The following is a 23086-nucleotide window of genomic DNA, read 5'->3' as shown; positions in this document are numbered from 1 at the left end:
CAAAATTGCCTAGCCAAAAAAGGGTTATACAGGTTATTTTTTCAGGGACGCTACAAAAGTAGACCGATAGAGCCAGCCAACGACGCCATATTTTTTACTGATCTTTTGACATTTCTCTTTAGTGAGGTTTGCCGAGCCGAGGTTTTACGAGCCAACAACGAGTCGAAATTATTAAAATTTACTACGGAGTTATTGGCCTCATCGAAAACTCATTTTCATCGATGAGGCTTATATCTGGTTGAATGGCTTCGTCAATAAGCAAAATATGAGTTATTACACAGACAGCAATCCGCACTTACTCCATGAGTCATCATTGAATCCCGAAAAAATAACGGTTTGATGCGGTATATGGGCCGGCGGGATCATTGGGCCGTACTTCTTCAATGATTGTCAAGACCGGTACATTACTGTGAATGGTAATCGCTATCGTTCAATGATAACAGATTATTTTTCACCACAATTGGATGATGTGGACTTGGAGGACATGCGGTTCCAACAGGACGGCCCCACAAGCCATACAGCGAATATCACAATCAATTTATTGGAAACCAAGTTTGGAGAACGGGATATCTCACGAAATGGTCAAGTCGATTGGCCGCCTCGGTAGTGCGGTTTGACGCCGTTAGACTATTTTCTGTGAGGCTACGTCAAGTCTGTGGTCAATGCCAACAAACCTTTCACATTTGATGAACGAATACGAATATCTAAGGCGAAATAGCAGCAGTATCGCCCGATTTATGCTTAAAAACTTTTCCACGTACCCATGATAGCCATGCAAAAGAAATCGAGTTCCACACATAATGGCATCGAACGTACAAACTCAATACAGATTTTAAGTGTCATAAAAAAAATTCCACATAAAAATTTAAGCGAAATCGGATCAAAATTGCACAGCTTAAGTCGGCAAGAACGCAAATTTGCACCGGTTTTGCACCAGTTCAGGTTAAACCCGGGTCGGACCGATTTGACTCATTTACATCTAGCCATGTCCGTTCGTCTGTCCATCCATCCGTCTGTCTTTCGAAAGCACGCAAACTTTAGAAGGAGTAAGCTTGAAATTTTGCGCGAATACTTCTTATTAGTGTAGGTCGGTTGGGATTGTAAATGGGTCATACTGGTCCATGTTTTGATATAGCTGCCATATAAACTGATCTTGGACCTTGACTTCTTCAGGCTCTAGAGGGCGTAATTCTCATCCGGTTTGGCTGAAATTTTGCATGAAGTGTTTTATTATGACTTCCAACAACTAAGCTGAGTACGGTTGAAACCAGTCCATAACCTGATAAAGCTGTCATATAAATCTATCTGCGTTCTTGAATTCTTGAGCGTCTAGAGGGCGCAATTCCTATCCGATTTGACTAAAATTTTGCATGACGAGATAAATTAGGACTTCCAACGATTGCGTAATTAATGATTTAAATCGGTCCATAACCTGGTATATCTGCCATATAAACAGATCTTCGATCTTGAATTCTTAAGCCACTAGAGGGCGCAATTCTTATCCGATTTGGGTGAAATATCACACGACATGTTTTGTTATGACTTCTAACTTCTGTGCCATGGTTCAAATAGATCCATCGGGAAAAGAACTCGACAAATGCGATCTATGGTGGAGGTGCTTGTTTAACTTCTACTATGGTCGACTCAGTTCGACTCGGACCATAACTTGATATAGCTTCAATACCATAGCATTTCTTTTCTTTTATCCTTTATTTGCCTAAAAAGATATACCAGGAAAAGAACTCGACAAATGCGATCCATAGTGGAGCGTATATAAGATTCGGCCTGGCCAAACTTAGCACGCTTTTACTTGTTTAGGCTCTAACATATCTCTTTCGTTAGCTTCTAGCGTCATCCGTTAGTTAGCATGCTGTGTACAAGTACGGTCCAAATTAGTCTATAACCTGATATGGCTCCCATATAAACCGATCCCCCGATTTGACTTCTTGAGCCCTCTCAAGCCGCATTTTTGTCCGATTTGGCTGAAATTTTGCATGAGGAGTTCCGTTGTGACTTTCAACAACTGTACCAAGATTGGTTTAAATCGGTATGTAGCTTGATATAGCTCCCATATAAACCGAACTCCCGATTTGATTTCTTAAGTCCTTACAAGCTGCAATTTTTTTCCGATTTGTCAGAAATTTTGCATGTGGTGTTCTGTTATGACTTCCGACAATTGTGCCAAGTAAGTTCCAAATCAGTCTGAAACCTGATATAGCTCCCGCGTAAACCGATCTCCCGGTTGGACTTCTTGAGTCCCTATAAGCTGCAATTTTTTCCGATTTGTCAGAAATTTTGCATGTGGTATTCTATTATGACTTCCAACAATTGTGATTAGTAAGGTCCAAATCAGTCTAAAACCTTATATAGTCCCGCGTAAGCCGGTCTCTCGATCATATTTATTCGGTTCTTAGAAGCTTTAATTGTTGCTGGTTTGACAGAAGTTTGATATGTAGAATAAAACTATGTGGGTTCCGAAGATTCGGCTCGGCCGAACTTAGCACACTTTTACTACTGTTGGTTCGTTAGGGGTGGTATAATTAATAATTGTTTGGTACTAAAACCAAAAACGGTCTGGTGTTAAAACCAATAACAGATTGGTATTGAAACCATTACCTGTTCGGTAATAAAGCTTATACCAAATGGTACTAATTTTATGTTTCATACCAAGCGGTATTGGTTTTGTACCATTCGGTGTTGCTTTACTATCAATACTGGTATGGTACTGAAATGCCCATAATTGGTATAAACTTTTCACTGGGTGTACGGTAATTTTGAGACTGTGAGTTTTGGTAGACACCTACGGCTTTTGGTCGAATATGGCCGAATATGTATATTTTGGGTCGTCGTAAAATTCTAAGACGATTTAACGATGTCAGTGTGTCAGTCACTCTGTCCGTCCGTCTGTTGTAATCACTCTAGAGCCTTCAACAATTGAGATATTGAGCAGAGATACGTCTTTTTGATGTACATTGGTTAAATTCTTAATCGGGCCAAATCGGACCATATTTGGATATAGCTGCTATATAGACCAATTTTCCGATAAATGGTCTATTGCCCATAAAAACTTTATTTTTCATCCGATTTTGCTGAAATTTGAAACAGTGAGTTATTTAAAACTTACCGACAACTGACACAAATATGGTTCAGATCGGACTATATTTAGATATAGCTTCCATATAGACCGATCTCCCGATAAATGGTCTGAAGGCCATAAAAGCTTTATTTATTATCCGATTTCAGTGAAGTTTAAAGTAGTGAGCTATTTTAACCCCCCAAACATCTGACCTGAATATGGTTCAGATCGGACTATATTTAGATGTAGCTGCCATATAGACCGATCTCCCGATAATGGGTCTGAAGCCCATAAAAGCTTTTTTATACCCACCACCGAAGGATGGGGGTATATTCATTTTGTCATTCCGTTTGCAACACATCGAAATATCCATTTCCGACCCTATAAAGTATATATATTCTTGATCAGCGTAAAAATCTAAGACGATCTAGGCATGTCCGTCCGTCTGTCCGTCTGTCTGTTGAAATCACGCTACAGTCTTTAAAAATTGAGATATTGAGCTGAAATTTTGCACAGATTCTTTTTTTGTCCATAAGCAGGTTAAGTTCGAAGATGGGCTATATCGGACTATATCTTCATATAGCCCCCATATAGACCGATCCGCCGATTTAGGGTCTTAGGCCCATAAAAGCCACATTTATTATCCGATTTTGCTGAAATTCGGGACAGTGAGTTTTGTCAGGCCCTTCAACATCCTTCGTCAATTTGGCTCAGATCGGTCCAGATTTGGATATAGCTGCCATATAGACCGACCCTCCGATTTAGGGTCTAAGGACCATAAAAGCCACATCTTTTATCCGATTTTGCTGAAATTTGGAACAGTGGGTTGTGCTAGGCCCTTCGACATCTTTTGTCAATTTGGCCCAGATCGGTCCAGATTTGGATATAGCTGCCATATAGACCGATCCTCCGATTTGGGGTCTTAGGCCCATAAAAGCCACATTTATTACCCGATTTTGCTGAAATTTGGGACAGTGAGTTTTGTAAGGCCCTTCGACATCCTTCGTCAATTTGGCTCAGATCGGTTCAGATTTGGATATAGCTGCCATATAGACCGATCCTCCGATTTAGGGTCTAAGGGCCATAAAAGCCACATCTTTTATTCGATTCCACTGAAATTCGGGACAGTGAGTTGTGTTAGGCCCTTCGACATCCTTTGTCAATTTGGCCCAGATCGGTTCAGATTTGGATATAGCTGCCATATAGACCGATCCTCCGATTTATGGTGTTAGGCCCATAAAAGCCACATTTATTACCCGATTTTGCTGAAATTTGGGACAGTGTGTTGCGTTAGGCCCCTCGACATCTTTCTTCAATTTGGCCCAGATCGGTTCAGATTTGGATATATCTGCTATATAGACCGATTTCTTGATTTAAGGTTTTGGGCCCATAAAATGCTCATTTATTGTCCGATGTCGCCGAAATTTGGGACAGTGGGTTAAGTTAAGCTCCTTGACATACATCTGCAATATCGCACAGATCGGTCCAAATTTAGATATAGCTGCCATATAGACCGATATCTAGGTTTTAGGTTTTGGGGCCATAAAGACGCATTTATTGTCCGAGGTCGCTGAAATTTGAGACAGTGAGTTTAGTTAGGCTCTTCGACGTCCTTCTTCAATTTTGCCCAGATCGATCCAGATTTGAATATAGCTGCCATGTAGACCGATCTCTCGATTTAAAGTCTTGGCCCCATAAAAAGCGCATTTATAATCCAATTTCACTGAAATTTTACATAGTAACTTATGTTAGGCTTTTCAACATCCGTGTCGTATATGGTTAAGATCGGTTAATTTTTAGATATAGCTACTGTACTTATTAGTATTTGGTCCAAATAGGAACATGTTTTTATAAAACTGATATGGGTCATAAGGTATGAAATTTTCACCGAATTTTGATGAAAGGTGGTTTACATATATACCCGAGATGGTGGGTATCCAAAGTTCGGCCCGGCCGAACTTAATGCCTTTTTACTTGTTTTTATCTGATTTCGCTGAAATTTAAAGCAGTGAGTTATTTCAAGCCTCCCAACATCTGACCCGAATATGGTTCAGATCGGACTATATTTAAATATAGATGTCATATGGACCGATCTGCCGATGAAGGGTCTGAAGCCCATAAAAGCCCTATTTTTTAACCGATTTCGCCCAAATTTGAAACAGTGGAAGGTTTTAGATCTCCCGACATTCGCTCCAAATATGGTTCGGATCAAACTATATTTAGATATAGCTACCATATAGACCGATCTCCCCATAAAGGGTCTGAAGCCCATGAAAGCATTATTTTTTATCCAATTTCGATGAAATTTTAAACATTGAGTAGTTTTAGGCCACCCGCCTTCCGACCCAAATATGGTAAAAATAGGACTGTTTTTATTCCCTCCACCATAAGATGGGGGGTATACTAATTTCGTCATTCTGTTTGTAACTACTCGAAATATTCATCTGAGACCCCATAAAGTATATATATTCTTGATCGTCGTGACATTTTATGTCGATCTAGCCATGTCCGTCCTTCCGACCGTCTGTCCGTCTGTCCGTCCGTCCGTCCATTCGTCCGTCTGTCTGTCGAAAGCACGCTAACTTCCGAAGGAGTAAAGCTAGCCGCTTGAAATTTTGCACAAATACTTCTTATTAGTGTAGGTCGGTTAGTATTGCAAATGGGCCATATCGGTCCATGTTTTGATATAGCTGCCATATAAACCGATCTTGGGTCTTGACTCCTTGAGCCTCTAGAGTGCGCAATTCTTTTCCGATTGGGATGAAATTTTGCACGACGTGTTTTGTTATGATATCCAACAACTGTGTCAAGTATGATTCAAATCAGTTTATAATCTGATATAGCTGCCATATAAACCGATCTTGGGTCTTGACTTCTTGAGCCTCTAGAGTGCGCAATTCTTATCCGATTGGGATGAAATTTTGCACGACGTGTTTTGTTATGATATCCAACAACTGTGCTGAGTATGGTTTAAATCGGTCCATAACTTGATATAGCTGCCATATAAACCGATCTTGGGTCTTGACTTCTTGAACCTCTAGAGTGCGCAATTCTTATCCGATTGGAATGGAATTTAGCACGACGTATTTTCTTATGATACCCAACAACTGCGCCACGTATAGTTCAAATCGGTCCATAACCTGATATAGCTGCCATATAAACCGATCTTGGGTCTTGACTTCTTGAGCCTCTAGAGGGCACAATTCTTATCCGATTTGAATGAATTTTTGCAAGAAATATTTCGTTATGACATCCAACAACTGTTCTAAGTATGGTGCAAATCGGTTAATAACCTGATATAGCTGCCATATAAACAGATCTGGGGATTTGACTTCTTGAACTTCTACAGGGCCCAGTTCCTATCCGATTTGGCTGAAATTTTGCATGACGTCTTTTATTCTTACTTTCAACAGCTGTGTCAAATAACGTTCAAATCGGTCCATAACCTGATATAGCTGCCATATAAACCGATCTGGGATCTTGACTTTTTGATCCCTAGAGGTCGCAATTATTATCCGATATGCCTGAAATTTTGTACGACGGATCATCTGATTACCATCAACAAACGTGTTTATTATGGTCTGAATCGGTCTATTGCCCGATACAGCTCCCTTATAAATAGTTCTCTCTATTTTACTTGTTGAGCCCCCAATGGGCGCAATTCTTATTCGAATTGGCTGAAATTTTTTACAGGTCTCAAACATATAATTTAATTGTGGTCCGAACCGGGCCATATCTTGATATCGCTCTAATAGCAGAGCAAATCTTTTCTTATATCCTTTTTTTGCCTAAGAAGAGATGCCGGGAAAAGAACTCGACAAATGCGATCCATGGTGGAGGGTATATAAGATTCGGCCCGGCCGAACTTAGCACGCTTTTACTTGTTTTGCCTAAGAAGAGATGCCGGGAAAAGAACTCGACAAATGCGATCCATGGTGGAGGGTATATAAAATTCGGCCCGGCCGAACTTAGCACGCTTTTACTTGTTAGATATAGCTGTTATACAGATCGATATGGCGGTTAATGGTCTGAAGCTCATAAAAACTTTATTTATTACCCGATTTTGTTGAAATTTGAAATATAAAATTCAGCAGGGACTTTTATTTATAAGATCACTCAATGTCAGCGCCGAATTTGGGTGCATAAGTTATCCAATTTTCATCGGATTGTGACGAAAGGGGGAACTTTGGATACCCACCACCTCGGGTATATATGTAAATACCCGAGGTGGTGGGTATCCAAAGTTCGGCTCGGGCGAACTTAATGCCTTTTTACTTGTTTTTATGTTGAAATCTGTTGCTGCCTTTATGACGCTTCGAAATCTATTAGCCTCAACCCATTATCGGACGTTATATCGTGAAGGCTAAACTTTCCGACTGTTGGACCAATGATGTCTTCCTTCGCTATCTTCGCATTAAAATCTCCCAGAACAATTTTAATATCATGGGCGGGGCAGCGGTCATATTGTCTCTCTAGGCGCTCATAGAAAAAAACCTTGATCTGCTCGTTCTTGTCTTCCATCGCGGAATGGTTTGTCACCGTTTGGTGTTGTTGTGACGCCATTTTTGATCCACTTCTACTTCCTGAAAGACGGTAATATCTACCTTGTACTTCTCCAATACATTCGTCAGCGCGTATACTACACTTTCTCTATAGAGAGTGCGAACATTCCAGGTGCAGATTCTGAAATCATGGTCCTATACCGATTTCCAGATATAGGGTATTGCGCATTTATTATACGATTTCGATGAAATTTGAAACAACGAGTTTTGGTAGACCCCTACACCTATTGGCCGAATGTGGCCCAGAATAGTCATTTCCTACCTCATATTATAGGGTTATGCATAAGTCGTCAAGGCACAACATATAATGCCCTTTATACCTGCCTTTTTGGAGCTTTTGTTTTAAACTTGCCATATCGTCGTTGGTTTTTTTTTTTGTAGCATTTAATTGTTTGTACTGTTGAAGTTCAGGCAATTGTTTTTGACCGCGGTGAATGTCTCGGCCACTTTTTGATGTTTGTTTGTATTCATTGTTTAATGTCAAGTTCTGAACGTTTGTTTGGATATATATTTTATTTTTTTAACATTTTTATTGTTTTAGCTATAAGGTTTGTTGAGTATTAAACTAAAATGTATACAAATGTCACCGAACGAAATTCTAAAAAAAAAAAAAACAAAATGTTGTAGGCTCATCTCAGAAGCTTTAAACAATTAGTTGCGAAACATAAGCGAAAGAGTTTAGAACGTTTTCTCTGTCCTGCGTCGGTGGTTTGAACGAAACAAGCAAAGTTTAAGGAAATGTGAAATATTTTATGAATATTACAAATTTTGTTTATTAAATGTGAGTTTAGGTGTTAAAGGTTAAGTAAGGTCAAATTTAGCAAATAAGAAGACTTTAAGTATGAACTGTATTTCAACAACACTATTTGATCTTATACTCATTTTTAACTTGCCTCTATTTTTTTCAGTTCTACATATCAAGTTACGCGAGATAAATGAAACCCCTCCATTTGCTGTTGCATGTGCTTGTCGTAGTTATCATCACCTGCAGCTGTGCTGATCCTAGACAAAGTGACATCAATTACTTTTTGGAAAAGTCTGGCATACGTAAAACAAAATATCAACCGCAGAAAGCTCGTAATGGAAAATTACTGGTTACAAATTTGGATAATGGACGTGATATATGGGTTTTGTTAAGGCAAATGTTGCTAAATCGAGCTGCCAATAATTGGCCCCGCTTATATCGTTCCAATTGGGAACAGGGTAAAATACAGAAACCACGCAAGTGGTATCAGTTTCCTTGTAAAGTAAATGGCACCAGATCGACGGTGCGACCTTCCAGTGTTGATGAACTGAGACCAGGAGATATTGATGTAATAGCTGCCATAGGTGATTCTTTGTCTGCGGGCAATGGTGCCATGTCGGAAACAGTTTTGGATATATTGACTGAATTTCGTGGAGTTACCTTTTCAGGAGGTGGCATGGCCGATTGGCGTACCACATTGACATTGCCAAATATTCTGAAGGTATTCAATCCCAATTTATATGGCTTCTCCACCAGTGATGTGGTGGCAGTGGATCGTCAGTCCTATCTCAATATAGCTGAGCCCATGATAATGTCACGTGATTTGGTGTATCAGGTTCAAATACTTATACAACGCATGCGCCGAGATCCACGCATCGATATGAATACTCATTGGAAGCTTTTGACTATATTTGTGGGCAACAATGACATTTGTTCCGACATGTGCCATCATGACAATTTGTGGAAGTTTCTACAACTTCATGAACGCGATCTGAGAAATGCTTTCACCCTGCTGCGTAACCATATACCACGCTTAGTGGTTAACTTAATACCTGCTCCCAATATGGTCAGCACTTTGCACAAAATGCAGAACATACCCTTGGTGTGTCAAGCGGTTCACAGTGGAGCCTGTCATTGCGTGTTTAGCCAACGCTACTCTAAGAAATATTTGAGAACAATCTCCGAATTTATTATCCGCTGGCAGCATGTCGATGCTTATGTGGCATCCTTGCCGGAATTCTATACCAAGGACTTTGTAGTACTCTTTCAGCCATTCACAGCCAACGTCAGTTTGCCCACTAAGCCAAATGGTGACACGGATTTACGATTTCTGGCCAGTGATTGTTTTCATTTCAGCCAATTGGGTCATGCGGCAGCAGCAAATGAATTGTGGAATAATATGTTACAGCCGCCAGGACAAAAAGAATCCTACTTCACCGAGCCATTTCTGAGATTCGAATGCCCTACGAATCAGATGCCATTTATTGCCACATACAAAAATAGTTTTAAGTAAAGGGGAGGGACAAGGATTGACGGTTGGTTATATTGGGTTTTATTTAGGTCATAGATTTAATTCAAATATATTTTTTTAATAAACTTATGAATTGTGATATTATACGATATAAGAAACCAATAACTAACTTTTCTTTTTAAATCGAATCAGAAAGCGATTCTAAGCCGATCGGTATACTTATCAATAGCTCTTCTTCTGCTAAGCGTTGCGAATAAATGCACAAAGTTATAATACCCTGTACAACAGTGTTGGTGTAGGGTATAAAATGCACTACGTACACCAGGTGGTATAGGGTATTATATAGTCGGCTCCGCCCGACTTTTGCCTCTCCATACTGTGTTTTTACCCTCCACCATAGGATAGGGTATACTAATTTCGTCATTCTGTTTGTAACTACTCGAAATATTCGTCTGAGACCCCATATAGTCTATATATTCTTGATCGTCGTGACATTTTATGTCGAGCTAGCCATGTCCGTCCGTCTGCCCGTCCGTCCGTCTGTCTGTCGAAAGCACGCTAACTTTTGAAGGAGTAAAGCACAAATGCTTTTTATTAGTGTAGGTCGGTTGGGATTGTAAATGGGCCATATCGGTCCATGTTTTGATATAGCTGCCATATAAACCGATCTTGGGTCTTGATTTCTTGAGCCTCTACAGGGCGCAATTCTTATCCGATTGGAATGAAATTTTGCACGACGTGTTTCGCTATGATATCCAACAACTGTGCCAAATAATGTTCAAATCGGTTCATAACCTGATATAGCTGCCATATAAACCGATCTGGGATCTTGACTTTTAAGCCTCTAGAGGTCGCAATTATTATCCGATATGCGACGGATCCTTTCATGACCATTAACATACGTTTATTATGGTATGAATCGATCTATAGCCTGATACAGCTCCCATATAAATCGATCTCTCTATTTTACTTCTTGAGCCCCCAAAGGGCGCAATTCTTATTCGAATTGGCTGACATTTTACACAGGTCTCCAACATATAATTTAATTGTGGTCCGAATCGGACCATATCTTGATATCGTTCTAATAGCAGAGCAAATCTTTTATTTTATCCTTTTTTTGCCTAAGAAGAGATGTCGGAAAAAGAACTCGACGAATGCGATCCATGGTGTAGGGTATATAAGATTCGGCCCGGCCGAACTTAGCACGCTTTTACTTGTTTAGCTTCTTGTTAATCAGTCAAAAGTCGATTGGACATTAATCAAAAAACGATTGGATATTACTCAAAAGTCATTTTGATATTGTGTTTTGCTCAGTTTTATGCCGACTGAGTGGCAAGAGGTTAGAGTCGCTTTCATTCGCAATGCAGTAAGCCCTAACCACTCCCAGTTTAAGGCTTTAGGCTAATCAGTCTATCGTCTTTGGTCTTGAAGACACTTGGACCCGTTGTTGATAAGCGGCAGCCAGAAACTCTACACCAAGGGTCGATCATTAAATAACGCCCTCCACGAAGTCGTGGGTTACATAGAGGGGAACTTGGGGACAGCCGACTTCACTTTGGCGGTCTTCGCGGATATAAAAGGGGCTTTTTTAACCTGGAATTGGTGTTTTATCCCCCACTTCTAGTGCTTGGTTATTAATGACATTCTCAGATCCTTTAAGGAGGAAAGAGTGAAAGCGGTTGCCTATGCTGATGACATCTGCAGTTTTGGGCTGGGTGCGTCCCGCCATTCGTAGGATGGGGTCACCTAGAAATAAGGAATCGATTGCAGTGTCTTTCAGGTTGAGGTTTCTACGATCCTCAGGGCCTAAGATGAGTTCCTGAGTCAGGCGGCGCTGAAGGCTCCGACAGCGGGTCACATAAAGTCAAGGCTTGTCGGGAGATACAAGGAGCGTCTCAGTCATTTAGGGACTGCTGTTAGATTTTGTTCGGTTCCGTGCCATCAAGGGGTGGAATGAAGCGGCTGATGAGTTGTTCAAGTTTGGGCCGTGGATAGACTCTTGGATTGCCACTCCGATGGGAAATCCCTACTGTTTTGGTATTGCGTATGCGTTGTGGGCTGCAGGGTTGCCAAGGTTCTCCGGAACGGGAACGACGTTTTCTAGCTGGGAAAGCGTGGGACGCTTTCCCAGCTAGGTGGGACGACTGATTGGCTACTGCAATATCAAGTCAGTGACGTGGCGATAAGCTTGGGACGATGGGGATTTCCACAGGGTCTGTGGGGATGAGAAGGATTTAGAGACGATCTAGCATGTGCTGTGCCAATACCCCGCAATAGCCGGCAGAAGGAATAGGAATGCGTATGAACACCTCTTATCTTTACTGAGCTCTATTCCTTCGACTCCCAAAGCGTTTAAACTCCTGTAAGGGCCTGGAATGGCTAACTGGGCGGCCCTCTAGTCGGTGAGATTTCTCTCGGTCTCCATGTGGGCTTTTCGCTTATCTTCATATTTTTCTAAAGGCTTTCATCTCTCCCTCTCTTTCTCTTCTCTTCTATTTTGCTTTTTTCTATGACAAATAAAGTGGACCAGAGGTCAGAGTGAAGCGTTTGGGATCTACGGTTGTCTAGCGCTTGTCCTTTAACCTAAACTCAATCGTTCCTGCGAACTGATACCCTCCTGATATTCGCATATAGCTGTGGGATTTATGTATTGTCCGATACGACTCCAAAAGGCTCTCCATTGACGTGAACTTTCAGCATTCAGGGGTTATGAAGGGGTTAGTAAGTCGTTCGATGGAGAGTATAATGGAAAGGGATTAGATTTCAATTTAATGATCGATTGCCAGAACACGTCATATTCGCATGCAGTTGACTATGTTAAAATGCTTGGTGTACAGCTGTTATCACAAATAATCCAATTAGCTCCAATATGCCATTTACACGTAATATTGGGTTGCCCAAAAAGTAATTGCGGATTTTTTAAAAGAAAGTAAATGCATTTTTAATAAAACGTAGAATGAACTTTAATCAAATATATAATTGCCATTTTGTTCGATAACATTTTGCCATCTTCCTGGCAAATTTAGTATTCCACGCTCATAAAACTTCTGGCCTTTATCTGCAAAAAACTGAACCAAGTGCGATTTTATAGCCTCATCATTGCCGAAAGTTTTACCATTTAAGGAGTTCTGCAAAGATCGAAATAAATGGTAGTCTGATGGTGCAAGGTCAGGGCTATATGGTGGATGCATCAAAAGTTCCCAGCCAAGTTCACTCAGTTTTTGGCGAGTGACCAAAGATGAGTGCGGTCTAGCGTTGTCCTGGTGGAATATGACACCTTTACGATTGACCAATTCTGGTCGCTTCTCCTTGATGGCTGTATTCAATTTGTCCAATTGTTGACAGTAAACATCCGGATTAATTGTTTGGTTCCTTGGAAGCAGCTCAAAATATACCACACCAGTCCAATCCCACCAAACAGACAGCATAACCTTCTTTTGGCGGATATCAGCCTTTGAAGTGGTTTGAGCTGGTTCATCATGCTTCGACCATGATCGTTTTCGACTAACGTTCTTGTAAACAATCCATTTTTCATCTCCAGTTATGAATTCGAATTGAATTCATTGCGTTTAAGGTGCATATCACAAGCGTTGATTCGGTTTGTTAAATGAATTTCTTTGAATACATCTGGTACCCAAATATCAAGTTTTTCATCAGTCCAAGACTTTTTATGTGATAATGAACGGTTGATTTTGGTATATTTGACTTCTCTCCTATCTCACGCTCAGTTACATGATGATCCAATTCGATTAATGCTTTGATTTGGTCATCATCAACTTCATTTGGCCGACCGAAAAATCCGCAATTACTTTTGGGCAACTAAATAGTACCACACATATGACGACCGCATTCGGAGGGGATAACCACTATTGAAAACGTTGCTGATGTCTTCACCAGGCTTTCAGCTTCATAGGCGGACATACTAAACAGAGGTAAGTAGCGGTATATCGCATTTGCGGTGTACCTCAAAACTACTCGTCTTTTTAAATCAACGCAACGATACAACTCGAATCAATGCAAAAGCCTTGTAGAGAAACACAAAAATTTTTGCGTTGTTACTGACGTAGTTGTATTGGTACCACTTTGAAGCAAGCGAATGGCTCCTGAGTTTGAACTACCACCGCAAATACTTTTGCTAATTTTTCTCTTGTATGAGGTGGTATCATGAGTGTTTTCCAAAAACAACGCAAACACTGCAATTTTTTATACCCCCCACCACTATTGTGGTACAGGGTATTATAACTTAGTGAATTTGTTTGTAACAAATTCAAAAGGAAGAGAGATAGACCCATTAATAAGCATACCGATCGACTCAGAATCGCTTTCTGATACGATTTAGCTATGTCCATCTGTCTGTCCATGTTAATTTGTATTCCAAGTCCAGGTCGCAGTTTTCATCCAATCGGATTAAAATTTGGTCAGGCATGTTTTTCGGCCCAGAGACGAAGCCTATTGAAATTGGAAAAAATCGGTCCAGATTTGGATATAGCTCCCATATATATTTTCGTGCGATTTTCAGTAATAATGTAATAAAATGGTCATTTGTTTACCGATTCTTTAAAAATTTGGCTGGAAGGATTTTCTCTTGACTCTCGATATTACTGGTGAATTTCATGGAAATCGGTTTAGATTTATATATAGCTCTCATATATATATATCGCCGAGTTTACCTTCTGGAGTCACAGCAAGCGCATTTATTGACCCATCTAGCCAAAATTTTGCAAAACGCTTTCCTTGACGACTGCCACCGTATCTGAGAAGTTTGCTCGCAATCGGGTTAGATTTAGGTATAGCTCCCCTATATACGTTCGTCCGATTTTGAGAAATATCGCAAGTAAGTGCCCAGTTTTAAATGGATTCTTTCGAAGGAAGGACTTTCATATGACTCTCGATATTACTGGTGAATTTCATAGAAATCGGCCCAGATTTAGATATAGCTAACTAACGCCCCACAGTAGCTTCCAAATTACCCTTTATTTTATTCGCTTAATGCATGCTGCAGGTAATGTTCAGCTTTTTCTGCTGGATTGCCCCAGCCATAATTCTCTTAAGGCCCATAAAGGGGCTCCTCTCGTGGTGGGCACTCTGTATGTGCTATAGACGGTAGCCCCTGCCCAATGAAGGTTTTCAATTCGATGCATAGAACTGACTGCCATGGACATGGACTTCGGTGATAATGACCATCACGAGGGTGGTCAGCCTTTGAGAACAGAAAACCACATTCGAATATTTTTTTTAGAAATCTCTCCTATCAAATTTATGCAAATACTGACACTTTATTAATTCATTCAAGCATAAAATTATATCAGTAAACTTTATTTACCCCAACACAGAAAATTGTTCATCATCATAATCAATATCATCGTAGCAAGCCTCACCGTCATCAGCATCACGGTGAATTGCTTCAAAAATCACTTACGAAAAACTTTTACAATTTTTCTTATCTCAAGGCTTGGATGTTTGTTCACCTTTTGTGGTTTCCTCGTATTTCCACGTAGATTATTATGCATTATGCGGAGTATTTAGGCTTACTTTTCCATCCTCATTCAATTGGGCTGTTTTGTTGTTGTTGTTGTTTCTGTGCCATATCCATAATGCCTGGAATATCTCTTCAATCTCCTTTCATTTTTTCCGGCTGTCTCCCTCTGCGGCAGGCTGTAAAAAGTTCCGGCATACCGCGCGGATTGCGGTTGTATTTCGTTTTTTGGTTGTTGCTATTTTTTTTGTCAAAACTCAATGTAGGGAAAAAATCGACAGCAGAAGACAGCATGAAGCAAAACCCGAGCACGTGAACTATTAAAAATCACTTAAGAACAATTCATGTCACGTTTCACAATAGTAGTCGCCTTCACTGGAACAGGACGATGATGATGATGATGATGGTGGTGGCAGCAGTAGAAAATTTGTATGCCTCCAGCCCAGGCACCAGTCAGCCATGGCCTTTATCGGCATCTTCCATGCATGTGAATGATTGGAAGGCTGTGGTAAGGTAGAAAGCAGGGTTGCCCAAAGTACATGTGACACAGTTTTCAATGGTGTTTGGTCCCAAACGTTTAATACCCAAAATGGATATAAAGTCGCTGAATATTTTAAAGTTATCACATATGAGCTTTAGACTTCACTTTGGTTTAGTTGACTCTAGTTATTTGGTTTTATCTCAGTTTATTGCCATGCATCTACCATTATCTGCATGCTTTGATAAACTGTAGAATGCCATATCGATGCGTTGAGAGTGGAAAGAGTCATGGTCCAGGGAATTGAATGTTCCGGAGAAAGGATCAGCAGAATAAGGAGATTGTGGGATCAACTCAAGAGACAGAGCAAGCAGTGAGGACGGTGGAGTGTTTGAATTGGGGAGTCCTGGGCCACTTCTTTGGCAAGGAGTGGAAGGAGATTTCAAGGAAGAAGACAGAGGGACGAAATATAGTGGTCAATATGGCACCTACCTCTGGAGAAAAACGCACACCGAGAATCGAGGTCCCACTTTCGAGAAATACGGTCTCATAAACAAGCGCCTGGAGAAGCGGGCCAAGAGACAACGACGCAACTGTATGAATATATTAAAATTAACTCGCTGGTGTCTAGGTGTAAGATATATTATAAACTATTAAGTTGCCCAAAAAGTAATGGCGGATTTTTTAAAAAAAAGTAAATGCATTTTAAATAAAACTTAGAATGAACTTTAATCAAATAACTTTTTTACACTTTTTTTCTAAAGCAAGCTAAAAGTAGCAGCTGATAACTGACAGAAGAAAGAATGCAATTACAGAGTCACAAGCTGTGAAAAAATTTGTCAAAGCCGACTATATGAAAAATCCCCAATTACTTTTTGGGCAACCCAATAATATTTTTAGATCGTCATAGGCCAGAAGTGCTGGTGGTGTCGAATCATAAGCTGACAAATAGGTATAGAATATTGTTTATGATACTAATACATAATAGGAACAAGTTATAATCCGATTCGGACCATAAATGAATGCTGAACATTGTAGAAGCCATTGTGTAATATTTCAGTTCATTCGGATAAGAATTGCCCCGTGTCAGGGCTCAAGAAGCAAAATCGGGAGATAATTTTATATAGGAGCTGTATCAAGCTATTGATCGATTCAGACCATATTAGAAACGTATGGTGTAGGTCATGGGAGAAGCTGTTGTACAACATTTTTACCAAATCGGAAAGCGCCCACTAGAGGATCAAGAGGTCAAGATCCCAAATCGGTTTATATGGCAGCTATATTAGGTTATGTTCCGATTTGTGCCATACTTCGCTCAGTTATTGGAAGTCATAACTAAAAACCTCATGCAAAACTTCAGCCAAATTGAATGAGAATTGCGCCCTCTAGAGGCACAAGGAATCAAGACACAAGATCGGTTTATAAGACAGATTTATCAAAACATAGACCAATTTACACCATACTTATCACAGTTCTTGGAAGTCATATCCAAACACCTAATGCAAAATTTCCGCCAAATCGGATAAGAATTGCGTGCTCTATTGTCTCAAGAATTCAAGATCCAATATCGGTTTATATGACAGCTTTACCAGATTATGAACCATACTTAACACAGTTGTTGGAAGTGATTCCAAAACATCAAGTGCAAAATGTCAGTCAAATAGGATGAGAATTGGGGCATCTAGAGTCTCAAGAAGTCAAAACCTCAGATCGGTTTATATGGCAGCTATGTCAAAACATACCGATTGAACCATACCGATTTGAACCATACCTAGACCAGTTGTTGGAAATTATGTCAAAACTCCACGTGCAAAATTTCAGGCAAATCTGAAGAGAATTGTGCCCTTTACAGTCTCAAGAAGTCAAGACCCAAGATCGGCTTATATGGCAGCTATATCAAAACATGGACTGATTTGAACCGTACTTAGCACGGTTGTTGGAAGTGATTCCAAAACATCAAGTGCAAAATGTCAGTCAAATAGTATGAGAATTGGGCCATCTAGAGTCTCAAGAAGTCAAGACCCAAGATCGGTTTATATGGCAGCTATATCAAAACATGAACCGATTTGAACCACACTTGGCGCAGTTGTTGAAAGTTATACCAGTACATCACGTGCAAAATTTCAGTCAAATCGGATGAGAATTGCGCCCTCTAGAGGGTTAAGAAGTCAAGACTCAAGATCGGTTTATATGGCAGCTATATCAAAACATGGACCGATTTGGCCCATTTACAATACCAACCGATCTACACTAATAAGAAGTATTTGTGCAAAATTTCTAGCGGCTAGCTTTACTCGATCGAAAGTTAGCGTGCTTTCGACGTACGGACGGACGGACAGGCGGACGGACATGGCTAGATCGACTTAAAATGCCATGACGATCAAGAATATATACTTTATGGGGTCTCAGACGCATATTTCGTAGTGTTACAAACAGAATGACGAAATTAGTATACCCCCATCCAATGGTGGAGGGTATAAACATGGATGTAGAGTTGGTACTGCTATTTTTGCTAGGAAAGATATAAAGGGAGAGAGGATTTCGACAGACTTAGGTAATACAGAGGGCACTATGATTTGAGCGTGTATAGTCGGTGGCAGGAGATTCACCTTATCGTCCCTTTATTTGAGGCCATTTTGGTATCTTAAAGGGATTAAAAGGACGAGGCAATAATATTTGCTTATCTCAATGCGAGGCATTGCCAATAGGAAGCTAGGGCGTTGAAGAGCTATGGTGAGATATTGGCGAGATGATTAAAGCGTGAACTCATATTAGTATTAAGAAAGACAGCAGAAGTTTTCTTCCTGACAAAAGTTGGAATAATGAGTACTGGCGTCGAGAGAGAGAGAGAGATATTGAGTTAACTGAACGCTGGTCGTCAGAACAATGGCGGAGATATATGACTTTGCTACCATTTGTATTCAGGACTTAAGTGCCAGTCTTATTGCTGGTCTCAACGTGACCGGATGATTGCAGCGATGGCACAGATAACATAGAAGAAACTCTGGAGGGAGTTAGGAGGCCTTCTGATTTGAAATGGAGCAAAATATCAAAAAATGTAGCCCGAAATATGGATTAAAAAGCGAATTACCTGTAGATATTTTACACCTTCTGGTGCAGAAGAAGAGTTTAAGGGGCATGATGAATATACAGTAGCCGTTGACAGTGTGGGCAACGGTAAGAAATCTGGGCACTATGATAAGGAAGCGAATTAGAATAATTGTGGAGGACCTATTATTGAAGCAACTGAAGGGTATCACACCGGATAACAATATGTTTCGGAATATAAGGGCTTTCACTGGCACACGCAGAAAGAAGGAAATCGTTGAAATGTTTAACAGCCGTTAGAGAAGGATTGTATCTGATGAGGAGAAGGCTAAGACATTGGACGATACTTTTTCCGCGATGCAAGGAAAATCTGGTTTACAAGACGATAAAGGCGTTACAAGAGAGGAAAAATATACCCAGATGACAAATTTTTTTAGAGACATATTCCTCGCGAATAGGATTATTCTACCTGGAACCAGCCCTTTACCAACAAGACCAATGAAACCAGGATAATAAAAAGAGCTCGGGAGACGATGGAATTCCCGGCTATGTCTTAAGGAGAATTGGACGTGGAGGCACGCTATTTAAAGAATGCCCCAATGAAGATTTTTTTTTCCAAAGAAGTGAACGTAGTCAAGGGTGATACCAATTTTTAAACCAGGAAAGGATCCAACTCGCCTTGAGTGATACAGGCTAATATCATTGCTTTGCAATCTATAGAAGCTTTTTCAAATCTTCGTTCTGGACAGGATAAACGATCCCATATTGGAGGAGAAAATATAGTCTCATATGCTGGAAGGGGGCTCATATGGTAGATGGGGTAGTTAAAACAAGCAAAGAATTTATCAGAATGAGGGCGACCATAGCTTTCAGCCTGGATTTGGAGAAGGCCTTCGATACAGTATGGCAAGAGGGGATAATGCACAAGATGAAAGGTACCAATGGATTTGGTACTAGTTTATTCAGGCTGACACGCGAATACATTAGGGGAAGAGGCTTCACTGATGAGATGGCAGATCCACCAGTAGGGGTCCCAAAATTGGATATTATATACATATTCTACTCTCAAATACCTTTCAGTTGAGTGCCATATTGTCATGAGTGGTCTATATATCCTTTTGGCGGGAATTGTGGGTGCGGCGGTTACCAATGGTGTAGAATGATGCTGTAAATAAACTGGGTTACAACACCACCACTACCGAAATATTCATTTCCGACCCTATAAAGTATATACAATATATTCTTGATCAGCGTAAAAATCTAAGACGATCAAGCCATGTCCGTCCGTCTGTCTCGATGTGTGGGCGATTTAAGGGAAATTATGTTTGCACTCTTAAAGTATCCAAGAAACAAATATTGGGTATGCAAATTCGGGATGGGGTACTTGGCCCCTGGCCCGAGAGTGCAAACAAAATTTCTTTTAAATCGCCCGCCCATCTCCGATCTGGCGTGTTTGAAAATCAGGGTAAGGCGAAGATTCGCACTCCTTCAGTGTCAAGAAATGTTGCAACCCAGTTTACCCACAGCATCGTTCTACACCATCTGTAAAATTTCAAGAATATCGGTTCTGCTGTGGTTAAGTCTATACGAAACATACAAACAAACAAATAAACAGACAGATTGGTTTGTAAAATCTGCACTACTACTGTAGTGCATTATTATACCTTCCTCCATAGGATGAGGGTATACTGATTTCGTCATTCCGTTTGTAACAACTCGAAATATTCGTCAACGACCCCATAAAGATACCATACAGATACCTTATATTGATGTAGGTCGGTGGGGATTGCAAATGGGCCATATCGGTTGGATATTGCTCCCATATAAACCGATCTCCCGATTTGACTTCGGACGGACTGACAGACGGACAGACAAGGCTAGATCGATTTAAATTTGTCATGACGATCAACAATATATACTTTGTGGGGGGTCTAAGACGCATATTTCAGGTTGTTACAAACAGAATGAAATTTGTATACCCCCTTCCTATCGTGGAGGTTATAAAAACATCCGACATTTTAAAACTATCCAAACAGTTATAACTTTCAATGGCAACTCTGCTAGGAGGATATTTTTTCACACACACACACACTTACACCATTCTTATTGATACCCAAAAGTTCAACTCACAGATAGATATTTTGCTCAATTTGTATCTATATTTGTTCATTGAATATGTATTCCTTACAAATGATTTATCTTTATCATAGTGCCAGCACATGCTCCGGTTTACCTCCGCCACCTCCTTTGCCATCACCTCTGCCCTGCCCACACACAGCATCCAGCCATGTACCTTCTGTTTCTGCATTGAGTTGATTTCCTCTACTTTATTTTTATCTACGAATCCATGACATTGGTGGCATAGTTAGTGTTGATGTTATTGAAGGATGTGGTGTTGCATAAAGTTTGGCAACAATTTTTTCTTTTTTTTTTTTTTTTGGAGGATCTTAGAAACAATTTTTGTGATAACTTTTTCTATGTGCTCACATAGACGTGATTGTGCATGTTGCTGATGGTAAAAGAGTCTGGTAATAAATATTTGATTGAAGGATTATAGACTCCGTGCAATTTGTTATGAGGAGTAATAAATGAAATTGATTTAAAATTGATATTGAGAGAGAAAGAGCGAGAAGTGGGTTTTGTATGGCATTGGGTCCTTTAACAAAAGGCTATTCTTGGATGACAAATGAGCAGTCTAATAATAAAATTTAGAATTTTTTGGGAAAAATAAAGAAATAATTATGCACTATCTTTGTTTGTTTCTCTGTCGAGACGAGCTCAATGATCGGAGATGCAAATAGAAAAGGAAAGCCAAAGATAGCAACACACACCAACTACTATGGGACGCGTTTCGTCTTTGTTGAGAAGACTTTCAACCATATTAGATGTGATGGCTTCAAGGGCCGTGCGTTGGTATGTTGTATTTGAATCGTGTTAATAGCGAAAACGCATCTATTTATGATACAAATACCACACTCGACAACCCTGTCTATTAGCTGTAATTTTTCCAATGCATGCACGAACATATATATGGGAGCTATATCTAAATCTGAACAGAATTCTAGTAAACTTATTAGATATTGTGGTGGTCGTCGGGGAATGCGCTGTACAAAATTTTGGAAAGATTGGTGAAAAACACGCTTTCGGTAACCATAGAAGTGAAATCGGGCGAATAATATATGTATGGCAGCTACATCTATGAAACTCGCCAGTAATATTAAACAAGTAAAAGCGTGCTAAGTTCGGCCGGGCCGAATCTTATATACCCTCCACCATGGATCGCATTTGTCGAGTTCTTTTCCGGGCATCTCTTCTTTGGGAAAAAAAGATATAAGAAAAGATTTCCTCTGCTATTAGAGCGATATCAAGATATGGTCCGGATTGGACCACAATTAAATTATATGTTGGAGGTCTGTATAAAATGTCAGCCAATTCGAATAAGAATTGCGCCCTTTGGGGGCTCAAGAAGTACAAAAGAGAGATCGATTTATATGGGAGCTGTATCGGGCTATAGACCGATTCAGACCATAATAAACACGTATTTTGATGGTCATTAGAGAATCCGTCGTACAAAATTTCAGGCAAATCGGATAATAATTGCGATCTCTAGAGGCTCAAGAAGTCAAGATCGCAGATCGGTTTATATGACAGCTATATCAGGTTATGAACCGATTTGAACCATACCTAGCACAGTTGTTGGGTATCGTAACAAAACACGTCGTGCAAAATTCAATTCCAATCGGATAATAATTGCGCCCTCTAGAAGCTCAAGAAGTCAAGACCCAAGATCGGTTTATATGACAGCTATATAAGGTTATGGACCTATTTGAACCATACTTGGCACAGTTGTTGGATATCGTAACAAAACACGTCGTGCAAAATTCCATTCCAATCGGATAAGAATTGTGCACTCTAGAGGCTCAAGAAGTCAAGACCCAAGATCGGTTTGTATGGCAGCTATATCAGGTTATGAACCGATTTTAACCATACTTGGCACAGTTGTTGGATATCATAACAAAACTTGTCGTGCAAAATTTCATCGCAATCGGATAAGAATTGTGCACTCTAGAGGCTAAAGAAGTCAAAACACAAGATCGGTTTATATGGCAGCTATATCAAAACATTGACCGATATGGCCCATTTACAATACCAACCGACCTACAATAATAACAAGTATTTGTGCGAAGTTTCAAGCGGCTAGCTTTACTCCTTCGGAAGTTAGCGTGCTTC

General features: G+C 40.1%; 2 protein-coding genes across 2 annotated transcripts in view; one reads left to right on the top strand and one right to left on the bottom strand.

Annotated features, from left to right (window-relative positions):
- LOC106092445 (phospholipase B1, membrane-associated-like) overlaps window positions 1–23086 on the bottom strand; it is a 171654-nt gene that overhangs the window by 29439 nt on the left and 119129 nt on the right. The window lies entirely within an intron of this gene.
- Window positions 8229–10019, top strand: LOC106090653 (phospholipase B1, membrane-associated). The gene is made up of 2 exons (XM_013256932.2): window positions 8229–8419; window positions 8547–10019. The coding sequence occupies exon 2, from the start codon at window positions 8574–8576 to the stop codon at window positions 9894–9896; it is 1323 nt and encodes a 440-aa protein (XP_013112386.2). The 5' UTR covers window positions 8229–8419; window positions 8547–8573; the 3' UTR covers window positions 9897–10019.

This window comes from Stomoxys calcitrans, chromosome 3 (genome assembly GCF_963082655.1).
Source record: "Stomoxys calcitrans chromosome 3, idStoCalc2.1, whole genome shotgun sequence".
Classification (NCBI taxonomy): domain Eukaryota; kingdom Metazoa; phylum Arthropoda; class Insecta; order Diptera; family Muscidae; genus Stomoxys; species Stomoxys calcitrans.
Note: the sequence above shows the minus strand (reverse complement) of the source record. Positions and strands in the feature narration are given on the sequence as shown.

Excerpts from the sequence above, each read along its gene's own strand:
- LOC106090653 (XM_013256932.2), top strand. The coding sequence starts at position 8,574 with ATGAAACCCCTCCATTTGCTGTTGCATGTGCTTGTCGTAGTTATCATC.